The sequence below is a fragment of the Oryctolagus cuniculus genome, chromosome 20 (assembly GCF_964237555.1).
Source record: "Oryctolagus cuniculus chromosome 20, mOryCun1.1, whole genome shotgun sequence".
Taxonomy (NCBI): domain Eukaryota; kingdom Metazoa; phylum Chordata; class Mammalia; order Lagomorpha; family Leporidae; genus Oryctolagus; species Oryctolagus cuniculus.
In genome coordinates, this window is record NC_091451.1 from 48,665,143 (window position 1) to 48,692,732 (window position 27,590).

Below are 27,590 nucleotides of genomic sequence, written 5' to 3' on the forward strand. Positions count from 1 at the left end.
TGACACACCTGGGAGGAGGTCACTTACTATGGCACTTTATATTCTGCTGTTTAAGATGTGCTCATCCCCCAAGGAGTGCCAGGGTCTCATATGTGGCTAAGGCTCCCAATACCAGATCCCTGCTCCTTCAGCCCCAGGATCAGAAGTTAATGGGACGATAGTTGAGCCCTAACACTTCTGTGGTTGCACCTGACTGCTGTCCTGAAACTGGGCTAGGTTGGGATGCAGAGCTGGCACAGTGACACTTGGGAAAGTGCAGTGAGTAAGGATGTCTTTTTCTCTGCTCTGCCTCACGTGGGAATAACTGAGTGTTAAAACCTGAGTTACTGAAGGGTCTTTCTAATGTCCTATACCCTTCAATGCAGGCAGCAACCCTCATGGCCTTGTCCCATCCTTAGCGCCTCCTCTTAATAGGATGAATCACTGTATGGTGAGTCCCTACATGCATGATGGGAGGCTCCGGCCATCAAGTATGGAGGGTAAGTTCCACCTAATATGCAGCCTTCAGCTGCTCAGTTGGAGAGACCACACACACACACCAAGCAGTGCTGGCTCTACTCACGGTTCTGCAGGAACAGCATCCTCAGCCTCAATACCCCAGACCCTGCTCCTCTGTGTCCACTGAGTAGGAAAGTGATTCACCTGCAGGAGGAAACCATCATGACCAATGTCCTGGTGGGATCCTGTAGAAAATGTTAGTGAGCAGAGTCCACCCCAGACACTGTGCCAGCACTGATCCCCCAAGACACAGAAGTCTGCATCTTCAGGGGATGGCTCCACCCCCAAAGATGAGGACTGGGGAGGAGAACCATGGCACGTGGGGAAGTGACAGTCGGGGACAGGGTCCAGCAACAGAGAGAGAGGACCTGGTGGAGGGGTGGGCTCTGCTGTGCAGGAGGGTAAGGACAGGTGGAAGGTCCACACTGCTGGGACCCAGTGCCTGCAGGAGAGCACTGAGTCAGGAGGTCTGATCAGGTCTCCTTGCCCCAGGGACCCCCACACTGACCACCACTGAGTAAAACTAGCACAGGTGCCTGGGAGACATGGAATGACATCGTCTCTGGGGAGTGCATCCAGTGACGACTCCCACCATGAGTGGATTCAACGTCAGGGCCTCATGGAGGAAGCTGAGGTCTCCAGTGCCCTGAACAGGACAACATGGAATGCTGGGAGCAGCCTGTGGGGGTGGATATGGTTTGTCCTCACAGCATCAGTGCTGAGCATGGCCCCAACGTAACAGCACTGGCAGGGGGTGCACGGTCTGGATGTTTACAGAAATAGATTGTTCACTTCTGGGGAATCTGCTATGGAGGAGATCACAGTAGATCTCCTGGGTCCCCAGCTTCAGCACAGAGCACAGTGCTGCTAGAGTCAGCCCTGGTCTCGTCTGACGTCCTGTGTGGGGATGGGGTCCCTCCCATCCGTGTTCACAATAATAGAATGCCTGATGACTGCCATGCTGTTCACAATATTATGATGGCTGACGGCACAACATTCTCACTCTCTGATCCTGGACTTCCAGCCTCTACAGCTGTGAGCTCAATAAACCTTTTTGCTCCATACACCTCCTATCTGGGGTACTGCATGATGGTACTAACTGGAAAAGTCTCCCCGGGTGCCCAGAGGTCTCTCGGGTCTCATATACTGGGGACCCCAAAGATGTCATTCATTCCTCCAGACGACTCCATTTTCTTCATGTGACATCTTCCCGTGATACCAAAACTTCTGCTCAGTGATCGGTGTTAGGGACAGAATCATCCATCCAGATCGGAATGTAGGAAAGATTTAGAGGACCACAAACCCCAAGTTCTGAACCAGAGCCAGCGATTCACCTCCCACTGCATCTGGTCCTGGGTCTGAGTCCCTTGGTGCGTCTTGTGCGCCTTCTGGTGGAGCCTCGCACCCCAGCAGGGAGGTTTGTGTCTGGGTTCACCCTGAGGGCCTTCATTCTGTCTCTGGCACAGTAATACAAGCTGGAGTCTGCGGCTGTCAGACTGTTCAGTTGTAGGCAAACTGTGCTCTGGGCGTTATCACTGGAGATACTCAATCGGCCACTCGCCAGCTCGCGTACCATGTGCTACCACCACTACTAATCCATCCGATCTACTCCAGCCACTTCCCTGGAGCCTGGCGGACCCATTGCATGTTGTAGCTACTGATGGTGAATCCAAGGCTTTGCAGGAGAGTTTCAGGGATCCCCCAGGCTGGACCAGGCCTCCCCCAGACTCCTCCAGCTGCTCCTGACACTGGACACCTGCAAACACAGACGTCCTGGTAAGGAAGCTGTCACTCACACTCTCTGTGTCTCTCACTCACGTCCTCTCCCAGACTCAGTACCCCACGTTCTCCATCATTACCTTTGAGCACAGCGACCAGGAGAAGCCAGCGCAGCCCAGGCCCCATGGTGAGCGTCTGTGTTGAGTGCGATCACTGAGTGACACCTGGGAGTCCTGGGGCTGGAGCTCCTGTGCCAGAGCTGCAGGGTGAGGGCTGGGCTGGTTTTCATGGGCAGAGGGAGGCCCTATTTGCATGTGCTGCCCCTATATAGCAGGCATGAGGTAGACGCCTCAGACAGGACAGGGCCCAGGGCAGATGTGGTGTCCTGTGGTGTAGGTTGATGGCTATGATAGGATTCAGATCATATAAATCTTTACGTTATCATTGTTGTTTAAACAATTGAAGGCAATGACCTTGTTTCATTTTAATATGTGTGTACCCTTAATAATTCAGTGTTAGTATGTCCTTCATTTTTAAATAAACATTGGTTCATTTTTAACTATTTGAATAAGATTGGAATAGTGACAGTGAGAGAAGGGGTGAGAGAAAGAGAAATGTAGAGTTGGACAGAAAAGGTGACAAAGGGAGATTTCCACCTTTGATTGACAGCCCCAGACATCCCAAGTGCATACAACATCGAGGACTTAGCCTTTCTAAAACCTGGAGCCCAAAACTGCAACTTTGTTTCCCACGTCAGTGGTAGGGGCTCATTCACTTGTAGTGTCATCTACAGTTTTCCAAAATGCATTATCAGAAAAAGTGTGGGGAGTTGTGTGGCTGAATGATTCATTCTGATGGGAACATGGGTGTCCCTAGTGGGGACTTTGCCAATTTTGTCCTAATGCCTGCCTCCCACTTTTAAACAGATAAAAGACTGCAAGTGGATTCTTTTTTTGTTTTGTTTTGTTTCCTTATTCATCCATTGCCTTATTTAACACTCGTCATGAACACAGAACACTGTGCATGTTAGTGGGGTTTGTGTGCTATTGGAATCTGTGTGTTGTAGAAATGGGCACAGATCAACTCAGTGTCATTCACATTTCCACCTCCTTTCCTACACTTTGAGTTGGAGGGGCCTGGAGGCCTCAGTTCTCATTATTCATGGAACCTGTCGTGGGTTGTGGTGAACTGAGTCAGCCCACTGTGGTGTGGGCAGAATTATTCCTTCCTGTGAGTGCTTTGTGCCCTGGTATCAGCTGCCCTGTGTTCCCCCTCTTCCCTGTGTCTAGTAACCATGACTCTGAGTTCAGCTCAAGCACTGGGTAGCAGTCACTGTGTCACAATTCACCCGCAGTCCTGGGTTCAAGTAATGCAGCATTGTTCACAATAGTTCAGTCTACAATAAAGTGAAATGTGCCTAAAACAGTGAATGCATTCTGTTACATTTGACATGGAATATTATTCAGTGTTAAGAAGGAGGTTGTTCTGTCATTAGGAAATCTTAGGTCAGCCTTGAGCATAATATGCTAACAGAAATAATGCAGGTACATGTGGACACATAGTATGTGACATTAGTTATACATGCAGCCCACAAGCTTGAACTCACAGAGGCAGGAAGTGCAATGGAGATCACTGTCTACCATGACCCAAGTGTTTGTCCCCTTCCAGCCCTGTGAGAAACTGGGGGATGTTCCAGGCTCCTGACTTTAGGCTGAGCCATCCCAGCCTTTGCAGCCATTCAGGAAGAAAACCAGTGAATGAAAACTTCTCTCTCCATCTGTTGATAGCTTTATCTCTTGATATAACACTGCCTTTCAAATAAAATAAATACTTAAAATAAATGAAAGATTAATTATACATATGGTTAGGAGCCTATTTCCAAATGTTGAATGAACTCAAGCCACTGATCCCAAGGGAAGCAATCAATTCCTTAAATACAGTGATGAAAGGTGGTGACAGGAGCAGCACTGGAGTGAGCCTGAGGGATTCCTGCCTCCCGTGTCAGGATGCTAAGTGCTGTGCCCTAGTTTGGTTCCAGTGTCAGATTCCTGCCTAAGCCCTTCTGGAAGGCAGTAGGTGAAGTTCCAAGTACTGCCATGTGGACACCTGGACAGAATTCCAAGCACCTGCCTTCACCCGACCCAGCTGAAGCTTTTGTAGCCATCTGGGAAGTGACCAGGAATTAGAAGATCACTGTCAGTCTCAGTCTCTTTGACTTTTTGGAAAAATATGTAAATACAAATATCAAAATAAGTGATATAGTATCTATAACTTTTTAAAAAATACATAAAGGCAACATATAAAATGATATATTGGGACCATCATGCATGTCCATATTAGATGCACAATGAGACATCCCATCCTTCCTGTTAGAATGAGTATTATCCTACAATCCAGAGCTGACAATCCATGTGGAGGAAGCTGGAGACGATAACTCTGGTACAAGATCGAAGTCAGGTAAACAAGTAAATCTATTATGGAAAATCATCAAAACTGAAACAGAATTATCACAGGCTCTTCAAACACCATTTTTGAGTAGAAGGAATATGAAATCCCAGGGAGGTGTCCAGGGGAACCGCAATCAATGTGGCAAACACCTCTGCTCTTCCATGTTCAACTAATGCAACATCATTCACAAGAGTTTACACATACAATCCAGTGAAATATTCATGAAGAAAGAATCAACAATGGAACAAATGGACAAAATTATATTTAACAGGAAGTTTATATGGCAGTAAAGATGAGGAAATTCTGTACTTTGGACAACTCAGATAATCCTGGAGAATAATGTCCAAGGATAATGTGTCAGGGTAAGTACACTCTGCTAACCATGCAGGACAAGAAGACAAATAATACGTGATGCTGGATACATGGGATAAAAGGATGAAGTCACAGAGGCAGGAAGTACGATGGTGAAGACCAAAGTCTGAGCAAGAGAGGAGCAGAGGAGACGCTGGAGCAAGGTCAGAGTTCCAGTCCCACAGGATCCACACACTGAGGATCTACTGTACAGCATGGTCACAGCAGTGAAGGGAATATTGTGTCTACTGAATTCCAAAACAGGAGACAACTGACATTCTACCATGGAAACGTGGTTTTCTGATGAGCATGTCAATAAGTCTGACTTCTTAAAAACTCAATTTGATACATTTATTTATCAACACATATAATTGTACCTCATACGTCTATGTTTTGATATTATATATCAAACACTTATGTAAAGGAAATGATTAAATGATCAAAAATGGAGATTCAACACTCTGAATACTGGTGTAGTGCTTTCCAATATTTTCCAATATTTTAGGGAGATGATAAATAAATTCCAGTGGACTGAAGCTTGGCAGCTGGAACCCAGGAGCTTGGAACTGCATCAGTGTTCCCACCTTGGTGATGGGGCCTCATAACACATCCATCATCTACTGTCTTCCAGGGTGCACTGTCAGTTACTAGTCTGGGAAAGCATGCAAATGGGCTGTGTCCATCACTCTGATATGCAGCCTGGGTGTCTCCCTCTCTAATACTGATGGAAGTCTCCAAATGCATTGATGACCCCAGTCAGCATAGACAGGGAGTGAAGAGCAGGGACTCTGGATACATGGCCTCTGCGACAGGCTCTTCCTGAAGCTGTGATTCAGCCTCAGGACACTGGTCATCATGCTGGAGCCACAGACACAGCTCCCCGTGATGTGGACTCCAGCCCCAGAGTGCACAGCCACTGTGTGTCCCACTTTCTGCTCTGCTGAACCACAGCAGGTGCAGGGAGTCCCACAACACTCAACAGAATCAGATCAGCTAGAAGTGCACACCCAACACTTTCCATTCAGTTATGACCTTGACTGCTGATGTCCAGTGCATTTCCCCTCTGAGTTCATGCAGGGAACCCCCCAGGAGGGTCCCAGGACCTAGAGGATGAGGAAGTCCCTTTAGGCTTCCCAGGTGCCTGCAGAAGCCCAGCCTGAGAAACAGCTGAGCTGCAAGTACATTCCTGAGTGCTGTGACGTTCACACAGGGACCACAGACTGTTCCAGGATTAAAGGTGGCCGCATTCTGTGGAAAGTGAGTGTGGATCACCCACAATTTAAAATAAAATGTCAGTTCAGTTCCGCACACAGGCTGCTTTGACAGGAAGAGAGGGAAATAGTTGAGGTTTAACAGACCGGAGACCCTGGCTCAGCTGTCTCCAGGATATAAAGGGAAAAATAAAATTTTCCTAGAGTCAGCAGTGCCCTGAGAACACCAGCACGAGTTAGACTGGAAAAGAATCACGAGGTCCTCACAGATCCCTATGATATCTGATCGCGGTGAGGACAGTTGTCAGTCATGAACCCGAAATTGTCACGTAGGACTTCTTCCTTCTTTTCAAAGTTTCTATCCGTCAGTGAAGTCAGAGGCAGGGACAGAATCGTAAGAGTAGAACCATTTCTTCAAATGCGTTAGAGGAGAGGAAACCCCAATTCCCTAACAGGAAACCAGGGCTTAATGTCCCTTTGCACCTACCCATTACCAGAATATATATTCAGTGCGTTTTGTGCGCCCCCTGGTGGAGCCGCGCGCCCCTGCAGGGAGGTTTGTGTCTGGGCTCAGCCTGAGGGCCCCTCACTGTGTCTCTCGCACAGAAATAGGTGGCTGTGTCCGCCGCTGTCAGACTGTTCATTTGAAGATCCACAGTGTTCTGGGCGTTGTCGCTGGAGATGGTGAATCGGCCATTCACCCAGCTCGCATAATCTGTGCTACCTTTACCAACATAAATGATTCCGATCCACTCCAGCCCCTTCCCTGGAGCCTGGCGGACCCAGCTCATGTAGTACCTATTGAAGTCGAATCCAGAGGCTTTGCAGGAAAGTGTCAGGGATCCCCCAGGCTGGACCAGGCCTCCCCCGGACTCCTTCAGCTGCTCCTGACACTGGGCACCTGCAAACACAGACGTCCTGGTCAGGACACTGTCACTGACACTCTCTGTGTCTCTCACTCATGTCCTCTCCCAGACTCAGTGCCCCGCGTTCTCCATCATTACCTTTGAGCACAGCGACCAGGAGAAGCCAGCGCAGCCCAATCCCCATGGTGAGCGTCTGTGTTGAGTGCGATCACTGAGTGGACACCTGGGAGTGCTGGGGCTGGAGCTCCTGTGCCAGAGCTGCAGGGTGAGGGCTGGGTTGGTTTTCATGGGCAGAGGGAGGCCCTATTTGCATGTCTGCTCCTATATAGCCAGCCCCGGAGTAGACGCCTCAGACAGGACAGGGCCCAGGGCAGATGTACATGTCCTGGGGGTGTAGGCTATGATAGAATTCGGATCATATGAATTTTTATGTTTTATTGCTTTTTTATAACAGTTGAAGGCAATGACCTTGTTTCCTTTTACTATGTGTGTACCCTTAATATCTAGTGTTAGCAATATCATGTCCTTCATTTTTTAAATAACAATTGGTTCATATCATCTATTGAACTCTCTATCATCTATATGAAAGACATTGGAATAGTGATAGAGAGAAGAGGTGAGAGAAACACAAGTGTAGTGATGGACAGCAAAGGTGAAAATGGGAGATTTCTGCCTTTGGATTGATAGCCCCAAACTCCCCAAATGCCTACAACATCTAGGAGTTAGCCTTTCTAAAACCTGGAGCCCAGAACTGCGTCCGTGTTTCCTTTGTCGGTTGTAGGGGCTCTATCGCTATAGCGTCATCTGTAGTTTACCACGATGTGTTATCAGGAAAAAGTGTAGGAAGCCGTGTGGCTTGGCTCAAGAAGCACTCTGATGGGAACACGGGTGTCCCTAGTGGGGACTTTGCCAATTTTGTCCTAATGCCTGCCGCCCATATTTACACAGATGAAAGACTGCAAGTGGATTCATTTAAGGATACTATGTCTTGTTTCCTTATTCATCCATTATCTTATTTTAAAACTGTTCATTAACTCAGAACACTGTGCATGTTAGTGGGGTGTAGTGTGCTATTGGAATCTGTGTGTTGTAGAAATGGGCACAGATCAACTCACTGTCATTCACATTTCTACCTCCGTTCCATCACTTTGTGTTGGGAGACCGGGTGTCCTCAGTACTGCTTATTTGTGGAACATGTCGTGGGTTGTAGTGAACTGAGTCAGCCCACTGTGGTGGGGGCAGAATTATTCCTTGCTTTGAGTGGTGCTTTGTGTCCTGGTAGCAGCCGTCTGCTGTTCCCCCTCTTCCCTGTGTCTAGTAATCATGACTCTGAGTTCAGCTCAAGCACTGGGTATGAAGTCACTGTGTCACAATTCACCCACAGTCCTGGGTTCAGGTAATGCAGCTGTGTTCACAATAGTTCAGTCTACAACAAAGCCAAATGTGCATAAAACAGTGAATGCAGTCTGTTACATTTGAGATGGAATAATATTCAGTGTTAAGAAGGAGATTGTTCTGTCATTAGGAAATCTTAGGTCAGCCTTGAGCATAATATGCTAACAGAAATAATGCAGGTACACGTGGACACATAGTATTTGACATTAGTTATATATGCAGCCCACAAGCTTGAACTCACAGAGGTAGGGAGTGCAATGGAGATCACTGTCTACCATGACCCAAGTGTTTGTCCCCTTCCAGCTCTGGGGGAAACTGGGGGAAGTTCCAGGCTCCTGGCTTCAGGCTGAGCCATCCCAGCCTTTGCAGCCATTCAGGAAGGAAACCTGTGGAAGGAAGATTCTCTCTCCATCTTGCTCTCTTCCTCTCTTGCTATCACACTGCCTTTCAAACTAAATAAATAGATATTAAAATAAATGGAAAATTAATTTTATATGTCATTAGGAGCCTATATGCATATATTGAATAAACACAGAAAACTGAATCCCAAGGGAAGACATCAATTGTTTAAGTGCAGTTACTGCCAAGGTGGTGACAGGAGCAGCACTGGAGTTAGCAATGGGATTGCTGCTCCCGCATCAGGATGCTGAGTGCTGTGTCCTAGTTTTGTTCCAGTTTCAGATTCCTGCCTAAGCCCACTCTGGGAGGCTGTAGGTGAACTTCCAAGAACTCCCACGTTGGAGACCTGGAATGAATTCTAAGTACCTGGCTGTCACCTGTTCCAGCTGAAGCGTTTGTAGCCACCTGGGAAGTGACCAGGAGTTAGATGATCACTGTCAGTCTCAGTCTTTGTGGTTTTAGATAAAAACGTACATACAAATTTTAAAACAAAATCTATGAATTTTTAAATGTATATTACATCTATAAAATTTAAGAAATGATATAAAAGCAAACATGTAAAATGCCATAAATCTCAGATCATCATGTATGCACATTTTAGAAGCACAATGAGATGTCCCATCCTTCATGTTAGAATGAGTATTACCAGACAAGCCAGAGCTGACAATTCTTGTGAAGGAAGAGAGATGACCACTCTGGTTGAACAAGGCTGGAGTCAGGTAAATTAGTAAATCCATTATGGAAAGTCATCAAAAACTGAGACATACAGTTATCACAGGATCTTCAAACAGCATTTTGGGTAGCAGGAATGTGAAACCCCAGGGAGATGTGCATGTGATTCACAGTCTCTATAGAAAATACAACTGCAGTTCCATGTGCAATTAAAGCAGCGTCGTTCACGAGTGTTCACACATATAATCCAGTGAAATTTTCATGGAAGAAGGAATCAATAATGGAAGAAAAGGGCATGGAACAGAGGAGACGTTGGAGCAAGGTCAGAGTTTCAGTCCCACAGGATCCACATGTTGAGGGATCTACTGTACAGCATGGTGACAGCAGTTAAGCAAATATTGTGTCTACAGAATTCCAAAACAGAAGACAACTGACATTCTACCATGGGAACATGTGGATTTTGTGATGAGCATGTCAATAGGAGTGACTTCATAATTCCACTCAATTTGATACATTCGTTTTACAACAATATCATTGTACCTCATATGTCTATATTCAATTATTATTTATCAAACATTTATGATAATGAAATGGCAAAAATGGCACATCATGAAGATTCAATACTCTGAATACTGGTGTTGTGTTTGCCAATGTTTTATTGAGATGATAAACAAAGGCAGTGCACTCAAGGCTTGGCAGCTGGAACCCAGGAACATGGAACTGCATCAGTGTTCCCACCTTGGTGATAGGGCCTCATAACAGATCCATCATCTGCTGTCTTCCAGGATGCACTGTCAGTTACAAGTGTGGTTAAGAATGTAAATGTGGGCCAGTGCCGTGGCTCACTAGGCTAATCCAGGTTCTAGTCCCGGTTACGGTGCCAGATTCTGTCCCAGTTGCTCCTCTTCCACTCCAGCTCTCTGATGCGGCCTGAGAAGACAGTGGAGGATGGCCCAACTGCTTGGGCCCTGCACCCACATGGGAGACGAGGAGGAAGCACTTGGTTTCTGGCTTTGGATCGGCGCAGCATGCTGGCCGTAGCGGCCATTTTGGTGGAACCAATGGAACAAAGACTTTTATCTATGTCTCTTTCTCTCTCTCCCACTGTCTAAATCTGACTGTCAAAAAAAAAAAAGGAACGTAAATACATTCAGTCCAGCACTCTGATATGCAGCCTGAGTGACTCCCTCTCTAAAACTGATGAAGGATTCCAAATGAATTGATGATTCCAGTCAGCGTAGACATGGAGTGAAGGGTAGGGACTATGGATACATGGTCTCCGAGACTGGCTCTTCCTGCAGCTGTGATCAAGCCTCAGGATACTGGTCATCATGCTGGACCCACAGACACAGCTCCCCGTGATGTGGACTCCAGCTCCAGAGTGCACAGCCACTGTGTGTCCCACTTTCTGCTCTCCCTGAACCACAGCAGGTGCAGGGGGTCCCACAACACGCGACAGAACCAGATCAGCTAGAAGTGCACACTCAACACTTTCCATTCAGTAATGACCCTGACTGCTGATGTCCAGTGCATTTCCCTCCTGAGTTCAGGCAGGGAGCCCACAGGAGGGTCCCAGGACCTAGAGGATGAGGAAGTCCCTGTAGGCTTCCCAGGTGCCTGCAGAAGGTCAGCCTGAGACACATCTGAGCTGTAAGTACATTCCTGAGTGCTGTGATGTTCACACAGGGACCACAGACTGTTCCAGGATTAAATGGTAAATGGAGATTGGGAATAAAGTCTGTGGAAAGGGAGTGTTTGTCGCCCACAGTGTAAAATGAAAGGTTGATTTAGTTCAGCACACTCGCTCGTTTTGAAAGGAGAGAGATACTTAAATAGCAGATTTTTAAACCCAAACCCTGGCTCAGCTATCGCTGGATCGAAAGGGAAATATAAAATTTCCCTAAAGTTGGCAGTGCCCTGAGAGCGTTGTCCTGTGAGACTGGACAACACTCACGTTGTACTCAGATCGTCCCACATCTCTGATCCTGGTGATCCTGGAGACCGCTGAACCTGGATTCGTTCATATAGGACTTCTCCTGTCACATCAAACTTCTCCACGTCAGGGAATCAGTAGCAGGGTCAGAATCATAAAAAGAATTCTTCCCTCAAAACTGTTACAGGAGAGGAAACCCCAATTCCCTGACAGGAAACCAGGGCTTCATCTCACTCTGCACCTGTGCATGACCAGAATCTGCGCTCAGTGAGTCTTGTGCGCCCCCTGGTGGAGACGTGCGCCCCTGCAGGGAGGTTTCTGTCTGGGCTCAGCTGTCTTGCACAGTAATACAGGGTCGTGTCACAGCTGTCAGACTGTTCATTTGCAGAGACACCGTGTTCTGGGTGTTCTCTCTAGAGATGGAGAATCGGCCATTCACACAGCTCACGTAGTATGTGCTACCATCACCAGTATAAATGCATCCGATCCACTCCAGCCCCTTCCCTGGAGCTTGGCAGACCCAGCACATCCAGTAGTTGCTACTGATGGTGAATGCAGAGGCTTTGCAGAAGAGTTTCAGAGATTCCCCAGGCTTGACAAGGATCCCCGGGACTCCACCAGCTGCTCCTGACACTGGACACCTGCAAACTCAGACGTCCTGGTCAGGACACTGTCACTCATACTCTGTGTCTCTCACTCACGTCCTCTCCCAGATTCAGTGCCCCGCGTTCTCCATCATTCCCTTTGAGCACAGCGACCAGGAGAAGCCAGCGTAGCCCAGTCTCCATGGTGAGCGTCTGTGTTGAGTGCGATCACTGAGTGGACACCTGGGAGTCCTGGGGCTGGAGCTCCTGTGCCAGAGCTGCAGGGTGAGGGCTGGGCTGGTTTTCATGGGCAGAGGGAGGCCCTATTTGCATGTGCTGCTGCTGTATAGGCAGCCCTGGGGTCAGACGCCTCAGACAGGACAGTGCCCAGGGAAGTTATGAGTGTTCTTGGTGTGTAGGGTGATGGCTATGATAGAATTCAGATCATGTGAATATTTATTTTCTCATTGTTGTTTTAACAGTAGAAGGCAATGACTTCATTTCCTTTTAATATGTGTGTACCCTTAATATCCAGTGTTAGCAATATCATGTTATTCATTTTAAGTAACCATTTGTTCATTATTAACTATGCTAATGACATTGGAACAGTGACAGAGAGAGAATTGGTGAGAGAAACAGAAATGTAGAGATGGACAGTGAATTGACAATGGGGTATTTTTGTCTTTGGATTGACAGCTCCACAATACCAAATGCCTACAACTTCTAGGAGTTAGTCTTCCTAAATCCTAGAGCAAAAGACTGGGTCTGTGTTTCCTACGTCAGTGGTAGGAGCTCATTCGCTTGTAGCATCAGGTACAGTTTCCCATGATGCTTTATCATCAAATGGTGGGAAGCCGTGTGGATGAACTGAAGCAGCAGTCATATGGGAACAGGGGTGTCTGTAGTGGGGACTTAGCTAATTGTGTCCTAATTCCTGCTGTCCACTTTTAAACTGATGAAAGAGTACAAGTGGATTCATTTAAGGTTAATTATTTTTGTTTTTCTTTTTTTTTTTTAGTGTGGGTTCATACCATGTGATTTTTCTCATTTTATAAGGCTTTATTTAATTTTTTTGATTCAGAATTATTCAGAGAAAGAAGGAGAGGTAGTGAGAAAGAGAGAGAAGTCCTCCATCCACTGGCTGTCTCTCTAGTCGGTAATGTGGTCGGAGCCCCATCGATCTGAATCTAGGAGCCAGGTGCCTCCTCTGGGTTTCCCACGGGATTACAGGAGCTGAAGATGTCAGCCATCTTCTACTGCCTACCCAGGCCACAACAGAGAGCTGGATTGGAAGTGGAACAGCCAGGACTCCAACTGGCGTCCATATGGGATGCCAGCACTGAAGGCAGAGGCTCTACCCACTTCACCACAGCACCGGCCCTGATGATCTTAATTATATATGGAATCCACGAAAGTGAATCACAGAGGCAGGAAGTACAATGCAGATACCCGAGTCTGGGAGTAGAGAAGAAAAGGGACCACGTTCCTGCAAGCACAGAGAATTTTTCTGTGACCAGAAAGGCACGTGGAGAGATCTACTGCACAGCACGGGGACAATAGTTATGAAGCTTTATTGTGTTCTTTCCAGTTCCTGCAGGAGTAGGCATTTGTCATTCGATCACAAAGAATGGTGGTGTTGCTAGGGAAGGACTTGTGAGTTCGTCTGACTCTAGAATTCCTGATGAAATAAATCCACATCAACACCTTTCCTTATACCTCACATACAGATTCAGGTACTATTTGTCAATTTAACATTTATGAAATCTATTTTGAAGGGACAATTCTCTGTTGATTTGTCTTGTGTCTGTCTGTGGTTTTATTCTAAGAAGAAAATTACGTGGTGTTTCAATCATTCCTGATACTAATGCAGTCACGAGGGCTGTGAGTTCATCGGCACATGAGAGGTTATCTGTCGAGTCCGGCTGGCACAACTGCCCCACCACTGCGCTCTCAAATTCCTCCCCTCCCATGTGTGAAGCTAAGTCATTCATAGATGAGGCCCTGTCTTCACTCAGATCAAGTCCATAGAAACCTCTCTCTGTGCTGTTTAGTTACCCCCCAATCTCCCTGTGTCCAACTGGTTTCACAAGACGTTAGTTCATGGACCACCAAGGCCCACCTGCCAACTCCTTGAAAACACAGCCATCAGAGACCCCAGTCCTGCTTGCCCAGACAAGGCAACCCTCTTCTCACCATGGTGCAGTCCTGCCATTTGTCACCCTGGGGACACAGCGTCTTATACAACTGACAGCCCCTCAGCACCTGGTGGGAGACTCTGTCATGGTGTTTACACAAATGGAATATGTTCTGTCAGTTATAATTTGAGTGAATTCTCTTGGTGGGGCAATTTCTAGTGACTGTCGATATCTGACAAATTAAATTTCACATTTCCTAGTGCTGTAGATATGAGGTGTTCTCACAGAACAATGGAATTCACTGTGTCAGATGGTGGATTGTGTCAATGAATTCTCTAGGCGAATGCATGAAAACTGTCCCCAGCTAAATAGAAACACTTTCTGTTTGTCAATCTTCTCTCAGAAAAGGCAGAGATATGTCAACTGTTTTAATTTAGTAGGAATTTTTGTTTCTCTGGATTTAGATGGGAGTCACTCAGAACACACATTGCTGCATGAGGTGAGTGACTGGCTGCAGTTTCTGTAAGACTGTTCATGGCAAATCAATTGCAATTTAGCAGAAAATATCCTGTAAAACACAGGGGATCGCTGCACTGGGCATTTCTGGCTGCAGGAACTTGGTTTGCCCTGGACGAGTATGAACTTGACAGAAGAGGAGTTATTTTCTCTCTTGGAAAGGATGAAGTACTGATGAGGACATGCAGGGGGAGCCAGGGAGGGAGAAGCGGGACTCTGGACCAGGGCTGGCTCATCACGCAGCACTGATTCAGCTCACCAGGTGGTCAGCGTGTGGCAGCCCCTGGCACCCAGATCCCAGGGATGGGGACTCTGGCCCCGGAGTCAGGGCCCTGGACTGCCCCCCTCTGCTCACCCTGAAACATCGCAGTGTAGGGGATTCCACCACACTGGAGCAGAAACAGAACATGTAAGTCCACACCACACACATTCCAAACAGATTATTCCTTGAATACAAATGTCCACCTGTGCTTCCCATGGGTTCATGCAATGAGGTCATCTGAAATGTTTCAGGAAACTGAGTGCAGAATTTCATGGTGCTGGGGAAACTTGAATGCACCTGAAAATAATTCATCATGCTGTCATCTCACACCAGTATCCCAAAAAGAGTGAATAGGATGAAACTCTTAAAGGAAAGACCCGAGACTGTAAAGTTCTAGAGGAAAACACAGGACAAAAGCAAGTTCCCATTGGTTTGGGCAATGATAGTTTGATAATCTCCAAAGTATAGGCAACCAAGATACACAGACAACGAATAATGGATCCAACTACATATTCTGAGTAACAAAGAGAAAGATTGAAGAACAAGGATATGATCACCGATGGGGAGAAAGTATTTTCAGATCATAGCCGAGGGGGCCGACTTGTGGCATGCATCACTCAGGAGCATGGGTTCAAATTCTGCTTGCTCTACTTCAAATCCAGCTCCCTGCTGGGATCCAGACCTGGGAACTCTGTCAACGATGACTCAAGTGTGTGTCCCCTTCAAGCCATGTGGGAAACTGGAGAAAGTTCCAGGCTCTTGGCATTAGGCTTGCCCAACCTCACCTTTGCTGCCATATAGGAAGTGAACCAGTGGATGGAAGATTCTCTCTCCATCTGTTGGTCTCTTCCTCTCTTGCTATAACACTGACTTGCAAATAAAATATAGGTTTTTTTAAACATTGAAAGATTAGTTATACATATGATTAGGATCCTGTTTCCTAATGTTGAATGATCTCAAGCAACTGAATCCCAAGGGAAGAAATCAGTTGTTTAAATGCAGTGATGATAAGGTGGTGACAGGAGCAGCACTGGAGTTAGCCTGTGGGATTCCTGCCTCCTGTGTCAGGATGCTTAGTGCTGTGTCCTTGTTTGGTTCCAGTGTCAGATTCCTGCCTAAGCCCCTCTGTGAAGCCGTGGGTGATGTTCCAAGTACTCCCCCATGGAGCCCTGGACAGAATTCCAAGCACCAGGCTGTTGCCTCACCCAGCTGAAGCTTTTGTAGCCATCGGGGAAGTGACCCAGGAGTTAGAAGATCCCTGTTAGTCTCAGTCTCTTTTTGTTTATGGAAGATATGTAAATACAAATTTTAAAATAAATGAAATAGTATCTTCAAATTTTCAAAGTGCATATGTATGGCAAACATCATGCATTTCCATGTTAGAAGCACAGTGAGACATGCCATTCCTCCTGTTAGAATGAGTATTATCAGAGATATCAGACCTACAAGCCTCATGAAGGTGGAGAGAGAGAGATGTCAACCTTGGTCCAAGGCTGGAGCCAGGTAAATAGGAAAAAACATTATGGAAAAGCATGAAAAACTGGGAAATAGAATTATCACAAGATCTTCAAACAGCATTGCCTATTAGAAGGAATATGAAATCCCAGGGAGGGGTCCACTGATCTGCGGTCACTGTGGAAAACACCTCTGCAGTTCCACGTTGAGTTAATGCAGGGTCATTCACAAGAGTTCACACAATAATCCAATGAAATTTTCATTGAATACGGAAATCAATAATTGAGGAAATGGACAACGTTGTATTTTAACAAGAAGTTTATATGGCAGTAAAGTGGAGGGAATTTTGTATTTTGGACAACTTGGATCATCCTGGAGAATAATGTCCAAGGATAATAGGTCAGGATAAGTATACTCTGCTCACCATCCTTACAAGAAGACAAATAATACGTGATGCTAGTTACGTGGGATAAAAAGGATGAACTCACAGAGGCAGGATACAATGGTGAAGACCAAAGTCTGAGTGAGGGAGGAACAGAGGAGACGCTGGAGCAAGGTCAGAGTTTCAGTCTGACAGATCCACACTTTGAATGATCTGTATAGCATGGTGACAGCAGTTAAGAGAATATTGTGTCCACAGAATTCCAAGCAGGAGAAAAATGATACTATACCTGGAAACAAGTGGGATTGTGATGAGCATGTCAATAAGAATGACTTCATAATTCCATTAATACACATTCATTTTTTCAACAGATATCATTGTACCTCTTATGTCCATAATCAAATATTATTTATCAAACATTTATGAAAATCAAAAGAGAAAAATGTCCAAATATGAAGATTCAGATCTCTGAATACTGGTGTTGTGTTTGCCAATGTTTTATGGAGATGATAAATAAAGGCAGTGCACTCAAGGCTTGGCAGCTGGAACCCAGGAACATGGAACTGCATCAGTGTTCCCACCTTGGAGATGGGGCCTCATAAAAGATCCATCATCTACTGTCTTCCAGGTATATTATTCATTACAAGTGTGGGAAATTTTGTAAATAGATTCAGTGCAGCAATTTGATATGAAGCCTGGGTGTCTCTACTACTCTAAAATTGAAGAAAAACTACAATGGGTTATTGATGACATCAGCATAGCTACTGGGTGAAGAGCAAGGACTCTGGACACATGGTCGCTGGGACTGGCTCTTCCTGCAGCTGTGGTTGAGCCTCAGGACACTGGTCATCATACTGGATCCACAGACACAGCTCCCTGTGATGTGGACTCCAGCCCCAGAGTGCACAGCCACTGTGTGTCCCACTTTCTGCTCTCCCTGATCCACAGCAGGTGCATGGGGTCCCCAACATTGGAGCAGGACCAGATCAGCTGGAAGTGCACACCCAACACTTTCCATTCAGTTCTGACCTTGACTGCTGATGTCCAGTGCACTTCCCTCCTGAGTTCAGGCAGGGAGCCCCCCAGGAGGGTCCCAGGACCTAGAGGATGAGGAAGTCCCTGTAGGCTTCCCAGGTGCCTGCAGAAGCCCAGCCTGAGACACAGCTGAGTGGCAAGTATATTCCTGAGTGCTGTGACGTTCACACAGGGACCACAGACTGTTCATGTTAAAGGGAAATAGAAATCGAGCATAAAGTCTATCGAAAGTGAGTGTGGATCACCCACATGTAGCGTCAAAGGTTGGTTCAGTTCAGCACACTTGCTCCTTTTGACAGGCTACAGATACTTAAATAGCTGATTTATAAAGACCAAGAACCCTGCCTCAGCTGTCCTGGTCGAAAGGGAAAACTAAAATTGTCCTAAAATCGGCAGTGCCCTGAGAGCGTTGTCCTGACCCAGAGTGGACAACACTCACGTTGTACCCAGATAGACCCACATCTCTGATCCTGGAAAGCACTGAACCTGAATTGCTTCATATAGGACTTCTCCTGTCACATCAAACTTCTGTATGTCAGGAATTCAGTAGCAGGGACAGAATCATAAAAGAAGAATTCTTCCCTCAAAACTGTTACAGGAGAGGAAACCCCATCCCTGCAGGAAACCAGGGCTTCATCTCCCTCTGCGCCTGTGCAGGACCAGAATCTGCGCTCAGTGAGTCTTGTGCGCTCCCTGGTGGAGCCGCGCGTCCCTGTAGGGAGGTTTGTGTCTGGGCTCAGCCTGAGGCCCCTCACTGTGTCTCTGACACAGAAATAGGTGGCCGTGTCCGAGGCTGTCAGACCGGTCATTTTCAGATCCACCGTGGTCGAGGTTCTGGAGATGGTGAATCGGCCATTCACCCAGCTCGCGTAGTATGCGCTACCACCAGTATAAATGATTCCGATGTATTCCAGCCCCTCCCCTGGAGCCTGGCGGACCCAGATCATTGCATAGCTACTGAGGGAGAATCCAGAGACTGTGCATGTGAGTGTCAGGGATCCCCAGGCAGGACTTGGCCTGCCCAGGATTCCTCCAGCTGTTCCTGACACTGGAACCTGCAAACACAGACATCCTGGTCAGGACACTGTCACTCACACTCTCTGTGTCTCTCACTCATGTCCTCTCCCAGACTCAGTTCCCCACGTTCTCCATCATTACCTTTGAGCACAGCGACCAGGAGAAGCCAGCGCAGCCCAGTCTCCATGGTGAGCGTCTGTGTTGAGTGTGATCACTGAGTGGACACCTGGGAGTCCTGGGGCTGGAGCTCCTGTGCCAGAGCTGCAGGGTGAGGGCTGGGCAGGTTTTCATGGGCAGAGGGAGGCCCTATTTGCATGTGCTGCCCCTATATAGCAGGCATGGGGTCAGACGCCTCAGACAAGACTGTTCCCAGACTGATGAGAGTGTCCCAGGGCAGTCTGTCAGTGCACACTTATGGGATGAGTGATGAATTGTGTGCTCTCATTGCACACTGAACCCTGTCTTGGTCCTTTTATGTGAATGGACCTACAACATGTTTTCATGGGTTCCCTTAGCTCTTGGCCCAGGTCAACATTACAGGAGAAATCATCAGTACAGTGTGGATGTGTCCCCACTCCAGTGTGGTAAGAGGAGTCCCCAGCACCTTGATCCGTGCCCCTCACCACAGGACTCAGCTCTGCCCCAGTCCACACTCAGCACTCACAGGGGCTTCCTGGTGAGGTCTGCAGAACTCCCTGCCAGCAGCAGAACAAGGAGCACTTTTGCTGGATTCTATTTTTGGCAGAGAGATGCACAGGGGACCAGGTTCCACGCAAGTGCATCTGAGTGTGGTGTTCCACGTGCCAGTGTCTGTCTGTCTGCTCTTCACATTTCTTTGCTGGGCAATTTTGCTTCCATGGGCAATGCTGTTGAGCTGTGATAGATACAGAGGCAGCCGCACATGTTGAAAGTGTGCCTGTGGTGAGTGAGACTCAGCTGTGCCTCTCTCACTCCTCATCACAACTTTGCCAAGAGCAAATATCACATCCCACGGTGCTGCCCACTGCCCCTGTGTCACCCAGCCCCGGCCCACCTCCTCCCGTCACTTTAAGGCCTGAAACCCTTTGGGCTCCTTCACAAGAGATTCATCCAGTTCAGCCCTGTGCAACATGCAGGTTTTGTGGCAGAAGTCGGTGGCCCTGAGTTTTCGGGTTCTGTGGGGCCCAAGTGAATGCGTTTTTCTTAGTTTTTAACTAAAATATCTGAAAATCTTAAAAGAATGAAACTGAGAGTAAAGCAGAGTAAGAAAATGATATTTTGCACAAATATGCAGTACCTTAGTCTTAACTGTGTCATCACATTTCATGGAAATAATAAATTGAAAGTTGCACTGTTTAAGATGCGCACATCCCCCAGGGAAGTGCCAGGGTCTCATATGTGGCTCTGGGTCCCAGTACCAGATTCCTGCTCCTGCAGCCCCAGGACCCAGAAGTTTATGGGAGGATTTTTGGTTGCTGTCACTCTAGTGGATGCGCCTGATTGTTGACCTGAGACCAGGCTAGGCTGGGAAGCAGACCTGGCCACAGCAACATTTGGGAAAGCACAGTGTCGGAACATCTCTCTTTCTCTTGTTCTCCTTTCTGATTCATGTGTGATAACTCAAATTTAAAAGTTAAGTTATTGAAGGGTCTTTTTTTTTTTTGGACAGGCAGAGTTAGAGAGAGAGAGACAGAGAGAAAGGTCTTCCTTCCATTGGTTTATCCCCCAAATGGCTGCCTCTACTGGTGGGCCATGGCTGGCGCGCTGTGCCAATTCGAAGCCGGAAGCCAGGTGCTTCTTCCTGGTCTCCCATGAGGGTGCAGGGCCCAAGCACTTGGGCCATCATCCACTGCCTTCCCGGGCCACAGCAGAGAGCTGGACTGGAAGAGGAGCAACCTGGACAGAATCCGGTGCCATAACTGGGACTAGAACCCGGAGTGCCGGCGCAGCAGGCGGAGGATAGGCCTAGTGAGCCGCGGCGCCGGCCTGAAGGATCTTTCTAAGAGTTGTATTCCCTTCAATGCAGGCAGCAACCCTCATGGCCTTGTCCCCTCCCTAGAGCCCCTCTCAATGGGATCACTGGGTGGTGAGGTCCCCACATGCATGATGGGAGGCTCTGTGCATCAAGTATGGAGGGTAAGTTCCACCTAACATACAGCCTTCAGCTGCTCAGTTGGAGCGACCACACATGCACACCAAGCAGTGCTGGCTCTGCTCACGGTTCTGCAGGAACAGCATCCTCAGCCTCAATGCCCCAGACCCTGCTCCTCTGTGTCCACTGAGTAGGAAAGTGATTCACCTGCAGGAGGAAACTATCATGACCAATGTCCTGGTGGGATCCTGTAGAAAATGTTAGTGAGCAGAGTCCACCCCAGACACTGTGCCAGCACTGATCCCCCAAGACACAGAAGTCTGCATCTTCAGGGGATGGCTCTACCCCCAAAGCTGAGGACTGGGGAGGAGAAGCATGACACATGGGAAAATGACAGTCGGGGACAGGGTCCAGCAGCAGGAGGGAGAGGACCTGGTGGAGGGTTGGGCTCTGCTGTGCAGGAAGGTAATGACAGGGGGAAGGTCCACACAGCTGGGGCCCCAGTGCCTGCAGGAGAGCATTGAGTCAGGAGGTCTGATCAGGTGTCCTTGTCCCTGGCAAACCCCACGCTGACCACCACTGAGTAAAACTAGCACAGGTGCCTGGGAGACGTGGAATGACATCGTCTCTGGGGAGTGCATCCAGTGATGACTCCACGCCATGAGTGGATTCAATGTCAGGGCCTCATGGAGGAAGCTGTGGTCTCCAGTGCACCTATCAGGGCCACACGGAATGCTGGGAGCAGTCTGTGGGGGTGGGTGTGGTTTGTCCTCACAGCTTCAGTGCTGAGCATGGCCCCAACGTGATAGCACTGGCAGGGGATGCACGGTCTGGATGTTTACAGAAATAGATTGTTCACTTCTGGGGAATCTGCTATGGAGGAGATCACAGTAGATCTCCTGGGTCCCCAGCTTCTGCACAGAGCACAGTGCTGCTAGAGTCAGCCCTGGTCTCGTCTGACATCCTGTGTGGGGATGGGGTCCCTCCCATCCGTGTTCACAATATTAGGATGCCTGATGACACAACATTCTCACTGTCTGATCCTGGACTTCCAGCCTCTACAGCTGTGAGCTCAAGAAACCTTTTTGCTCCATACACCTCCCTATGGGGTACTGCATGATGGATGGCTTTGCCCTGATGGCTAGTGATCCGGAACATTTTTTCATGTGTCTGTTGGCCATTTGGACTTCCTCTTTTGAAAAATGTTTGAGTTATTGGCCCATCTCTTAACTCAGTTGTTTTTGTTGATTGGGATTTCTTAATCTCTTTGTAGATTCTGGTTATTAATCCCTATCAGTGGCATAGCTTCAAATATTTTGCACATTCTCTCAGATACCTCTCAATTACCTGGGTGTTTCTTTTGCCATACAGAGACTTCTCAATTTGATATAATCCCATTTATTAATTTTGTCTTTGACTACCTATGTCTCAGGTCTTTTCCAAAAATTCTATTCCTGTGCCAGTGTCTTGCAGGTTTTCCTAAATGTTCTCTAATAACTGGATGGTGTATGGTCATAGATTAAATCTTTAATCTATCTTGCGTGGATTTTCATGTAAGGTGTAACATAGGGCTCTTGCTTCTTACTTCCATAATATATAATAATTTAAAAAGTGAAATGGAATCTGAAGATTACCTGTAAATTGGAATGATGTAGTCATGGATTTGAGGGAATGACCTTGTTAAAATAGCCAAGCTACAATGTGATTTGCAGATTCAATGCATTTCCTGTGAAACAGCCTGACATTCTTCACAGGACCAGGAAGAAATTTCAAGAATTATCATGAAAAAACAGGGTTCATGATGGCTGAATGGTCTTGAGGAAAAATAGCAAAGCAGGAGGCGTCATCACATCTGAACTGAAATCAAGCCTGGTGCTGGGATAACATAGACACCCAGAGCCCTGGGACAGAACAGAACCTAGAAATAAGGAACACGTTCTGAGAATGTGAGTTCTGAGAATGCACGGTGACAAAAGCACAGGATGGGGATGGGTTTCCTGTCGTTGCCTGGGGTTGGGGACACTTGAATGCACCTGAAAATAATTCAGTTATGTGGTCATCTCACACTAGATTAGAACAGAGTGAACTTGAGGAATGCCTTACAGGCAAGACCTGACACAGTACAGTTCTAGAAGAAAACACGGGACAAAAGCAAGCTGACATTGGTTTGGGCAATGGTATTTTGATAATCTCCAATGTACAGGCAACCAAGCAAAAATAGGCAAAAGATAATGGACCCAACTTCAGAGCTCCTGTGTAACAAAGGGAGTGATCGAAGAACCAAAGACAACCACAGATGGGGAGAAAGCATTTTCAGATCACACATGGGTTGTCCAACATTTGGCCCCACAGGTTAAGCTGCCATCCCTATGCAGCATCACTCAGCAGCATGGGTTCAGACCCTGCTTGCTGCACTTCAAATCCAGCTCCCTGCTCATGGACCAGGGAACTCTGTCAACGATGACTCAAGTGTGTGTCCCCTTCAAGCCTCGTGGGAAACTGGAGGAAGTTCCAGGCTCCTGGCTACAGTCTTGCCCTTGCCCAGCCTTTGCAGCCATTCAGGAACGAAACCCACCAGTGGATGGAAGCTTCTCTCTCTCTCTGTTGGTCTCTTCCTCTCTTGCCATAGCACTGCCTTTCAAATCAAATAGATAGATTTTTAAAATAAATGAAAGATAACTATATATATGGTTAGGAGCCTAGATCCAAATGTTGAATGAACTCATGGAACTGAATCACAGGGGAAGCAATCAATTGTTCAAATGCAGTGACTGACAACGTGGGTGACAGGAGCAGCATTGAAGTTAGCCTTGGGATTCCTGCCTCCCACATCAGGATGCTTAGGTTTATGTCCCAGTTTAGGTTGCAATTTCAGACTCCTCAAATGTGCACTCTGGGAAGCAGTAGGAGAAGTCTGAGTTAATCCCATGTGTGAGACCTGGACTGAATTCCATGCACCTGGCTATGGTCTTACCAAATGCCAGCTTTTATGGGCATCTGGGAAGTGCTCCAGGATTCAGAAGATCACTGTTGTCAGTCTCTGTCTCTTTTTCTTTTTGGACAAATGCAAGTTTTAAAAGAGGTAAAAGTATATCTGTAATTTTTTAAAGAAAATATGTAAAGGCAAACGTACAAGAATGCTTTAAATCTGGGATCATCATGCACGTACATGTTGGAGAAACAATGAGATATCCCATCCCTTTGTTAGACTTTGTATTATCAGACATACCAGAGCTGACACATGTTGTGCAGGAAGAGAGAGAAGATAACCAGGTAAAGGCTGGAGTCAGGTAAATTAGGAAAGCTTTCATGGAAAACATCAGAAGCTGAGAAATAGAATTATCACAGGATCCTCCAACACCATTACTGGTAGAAGGAATATGAAATCCCAGGGAGGAGACCACAGGATCCACAGTCACTATGGCAAACAGCTCTGCAGTCCCATGTTCAATTAAAGCAGCGTCATTCTCAAGAGGTCACACATATAATCCAGTGAAATTAGCGTTGAAGAAGGAATGGATAATGGGAGAAATGCACAGAGTTATATTTTAACAGGAAGTTTATATGGCAGTAAAGAGGAAGAAATTCTGGCATATTGGATAACATGGATGATCCTGGGGAATAATATCCAAGGATAATATGTCAGGGTAAGTACACTCTGCTAAAATATCCAGGCCAAGAAGACAAATAATATGTGATGCTATGTACATGGGATAAAAAGGATGAACTAACAAGCCAGAAATTCAATGGTGAAGACCAACGTCTGTGCTTGGGAGGAACAGAGGAGACGATGGAGCAAGGTCAGAGTTTCAGTCCCGCAGGATCCACACACTGAGGGATCTACTGTGCAGGATGGTGACAACAGTGAAGGGAATACAGTGTCTGCAGAATTCCAAGACATTAGACAAAAGATATTCTACCAGGAAAAACGTGGGTTTTGTGATAAACATGTCAATAAGTCTGACTTCATTATTCCGTTCAGTATACATTCATTTATTCAACACATATCGTTGTACTTAATATTTTATATTAAATATTATTTATTAAACATTTATGATAATGAAATGGGCAAAATGGGAAATCATGAAGATTCAGATCTCTGAATACTGGAGTTGTGTTTGCCAATGTTTTATGGAGATGATAAATGAAGGCAGTGCACTCAAGGCTTGGCAGCTGGAACCCAGGAGCATGGAACTGCATCAGTGTTCCCACCTAGGAGATGGGGCCTCCTAACACATCCATCATCTAATGTCTTCCAGGGTGCATTGTCAGTACAAGTATTGGAAATGTGTAAATGGGCTCCATCCAGCACTGTGATATGCAGCATGGATGTCTCCCTCTCTAAATAGATGAAAGACTAAAGTGGAGCGATAACTCCAGTCAGCATGACATGGAGTGAAGAGCAGGGACTCTGGACAAATGGTCTAAGACTGGCTCTTCCTGCAGCTGTGATCCAGCCTCAGGACACTGGGTGTCATGCTGGAGCCACAGACACAGCTCCCTGTGATGTGGACTCCAGCCCCAGAGTGCACAGCCACTGTGTGTCCCACTTTCTGCTCTCCCTCAACCACAACAGGTACATGGGGTCCCACAACACTGGAGTAGAGCCATATCAGCTGTAAGTGCACACCCAACACTTTCCATTCAGTTATGACCTTGACTTCTGATGTCCAGGGAATTTCCCCTCGGAGTTCTGGCAGTGAGACCCCCAGGAGGGTCCCAGGACCTAGAGGATGAGGAAGTCCCTGTAGGCTTCCCAGGTGCCTGCAGAAGCTCAGCCTGAGACACAGCTGAGCTGCAAGTACATTCCTGAGTGCTGTGAGGTTCACACAGGGAAAACAGACTGTTCCAGGATTAAAGGGGAAATGCAGGTCGGGTTAAAGTCTGCAGAAAGTGAGTGTGGATCACCCACACGTAAAGTCAAATGTTGGTTCGGTGCACACTTGCTGGTTGTGGCAGGAGAGGGCTGAGTGGAATAGTTGCTGTTTAACAGATCAACGGCCCTGTCTCAGCTGTCCCTGGTGATACAGGGAAAACTGAAACTGTCCAAAGCTTTCAGTGCCCTGAGGGTGCTGTCGTGAGTCAGGTTGGAAGAGACTCAATAGTGTCCTCAAAATTCCCACATCTCTGACCCTGGTGAGCACAGTTGCTGTCCATGAACCAAATTGTTCATTTAGGACTTCTTCTTTTTACATCAGACTTTCTCCCCGTCATTGAAGTTGGGAGGGACAGAATCAAAAAGTAGAATTCTTCCCTCAAAACTGTTACAGGAGAGGAAACCCCAAATCCCTGACTTAAACCAGGGCTTCATCTCCCTCTGCGCCTGTGCAGGACCAGAATCTGGGCTCAGTGCGTCTCGTGCGCCCCCTGGTGGAGCCGCGCGCCCCTGCAGGGAGGTTTGTGTCTTGGCTCAGTGTGAGGGCCCCTCACTGTGTCTCTGGCACAGAAATAGGTGGCCGTGTCCAAGGCTGTCAGACTGTTCATTTTCAGATCCATCGTGCTCGAGGTTTTGGAGATGGTGAATCGGCCTTTCGCCCAGCTCGCGTAGTATGCGCTACCACCATAACTAATGTATCTTATCTATTCGAGCCCCTTCCCTGGAGCCTGGCGGACCCAGCCCATTCTGTAGCTACTGATGGAGAATCCAGAGACTGTGCAGGAGAGTGTCAGGGTTCCTCCAGGCGTGACCAGGCCTCCCCCGGACTCCTCCAGCTGCTCCTGACACTGGAACCTGCAAACACAGACGTCCTGGTCAGCACACTGTCACATTCTCTGTGTCTCTCACTCACGTCCTCTCCCAGACTCAGTGCCCCGCATTCTCCATCATCACCTTTGAGCACAGCGACCAGGAGAAGCCAGCGCAGCCCAGTCTCCATGGTGAGCGTCTGTGTTGAGTGCGATCACTGAGTGGACACCTGGGAGTCCTGGGGCTGGAGTTCCTGTGCCAGAGCTGCAGGGTGAGGGCTGGGCTGGTTTTCATGGGCAGAGGGAGGCCCTATTTGCATGTGCTGCCCCTATATATCAGGCATGGGGCCAGACGCCTCAGACAGGACAGGGCCCGGGGGAGAATTAGGTGACCTGAGGGTGTACGGTGATGGCTATAATATGATTCAGATCATATGAATTTTTTTGTTATCATAATTTTAAAAAGTTGAAGGCAATGACCTTGTTTCATTTTAATATGTGTTTACCCTCATATCCAGTGTTAGCAATATCATGTCACTCATTCATTTAAGTAACCACTAGTTCCTTATCATCTATATGAAAGACATTGGGACAGTGATAGAGAGAGAAGGGGTGAGAGATACAGAAATGTAGAGATGGACAGAAAAGGTGACAATGGGTGATTTCTGCCTTTGTGTTGACAGCCCCAGACATCCCAAATGCCTATGACCCCTAGGAGTTAGTCTTTCTGAACCCTGAAGCAAGAAACTGTGTCTGTAATTCCAACATCGTTGGTAGGGGCTCCTTTGCTTGTAGTGTCATCTACAGTTTCCCATGATGCATTATGAGGGAAAAGTGTGGGAAGCCGTGAGGCTGGACTCAGTCAGTTCTGTGATGGGAACTCGGGTGTCCCTAGTGGGGACTTAGCCAATTTTCTCCTAATGCCTGTCACCCGCTTTTAAACAGATGAAGGACTG

The 27,590-nt window shown here is 47.2% G+C and overlaps 1 gene segment (V, D, J or C); it reads right to left on the reverse strand.

Moving 5' to 3' along the window:
* The window catches only part of LOC103346896 (immunoglobulin heavy variable 3-23-like), a 504,788-nt gene extending 477,893 nt beyond the window's left edge, over nucleotides 1–26,895 (reverse strand). Inside the window, 1 exon segment of the V gene segment in view lies at nucleotides 26,780–26,895. Coding sequence covers nucleotides 26,780–26,825 — 46 coding nt within the window.
* Between the last annotated feature and the right edge of the window lie 695 nt (nucleotides 26,896–27,590).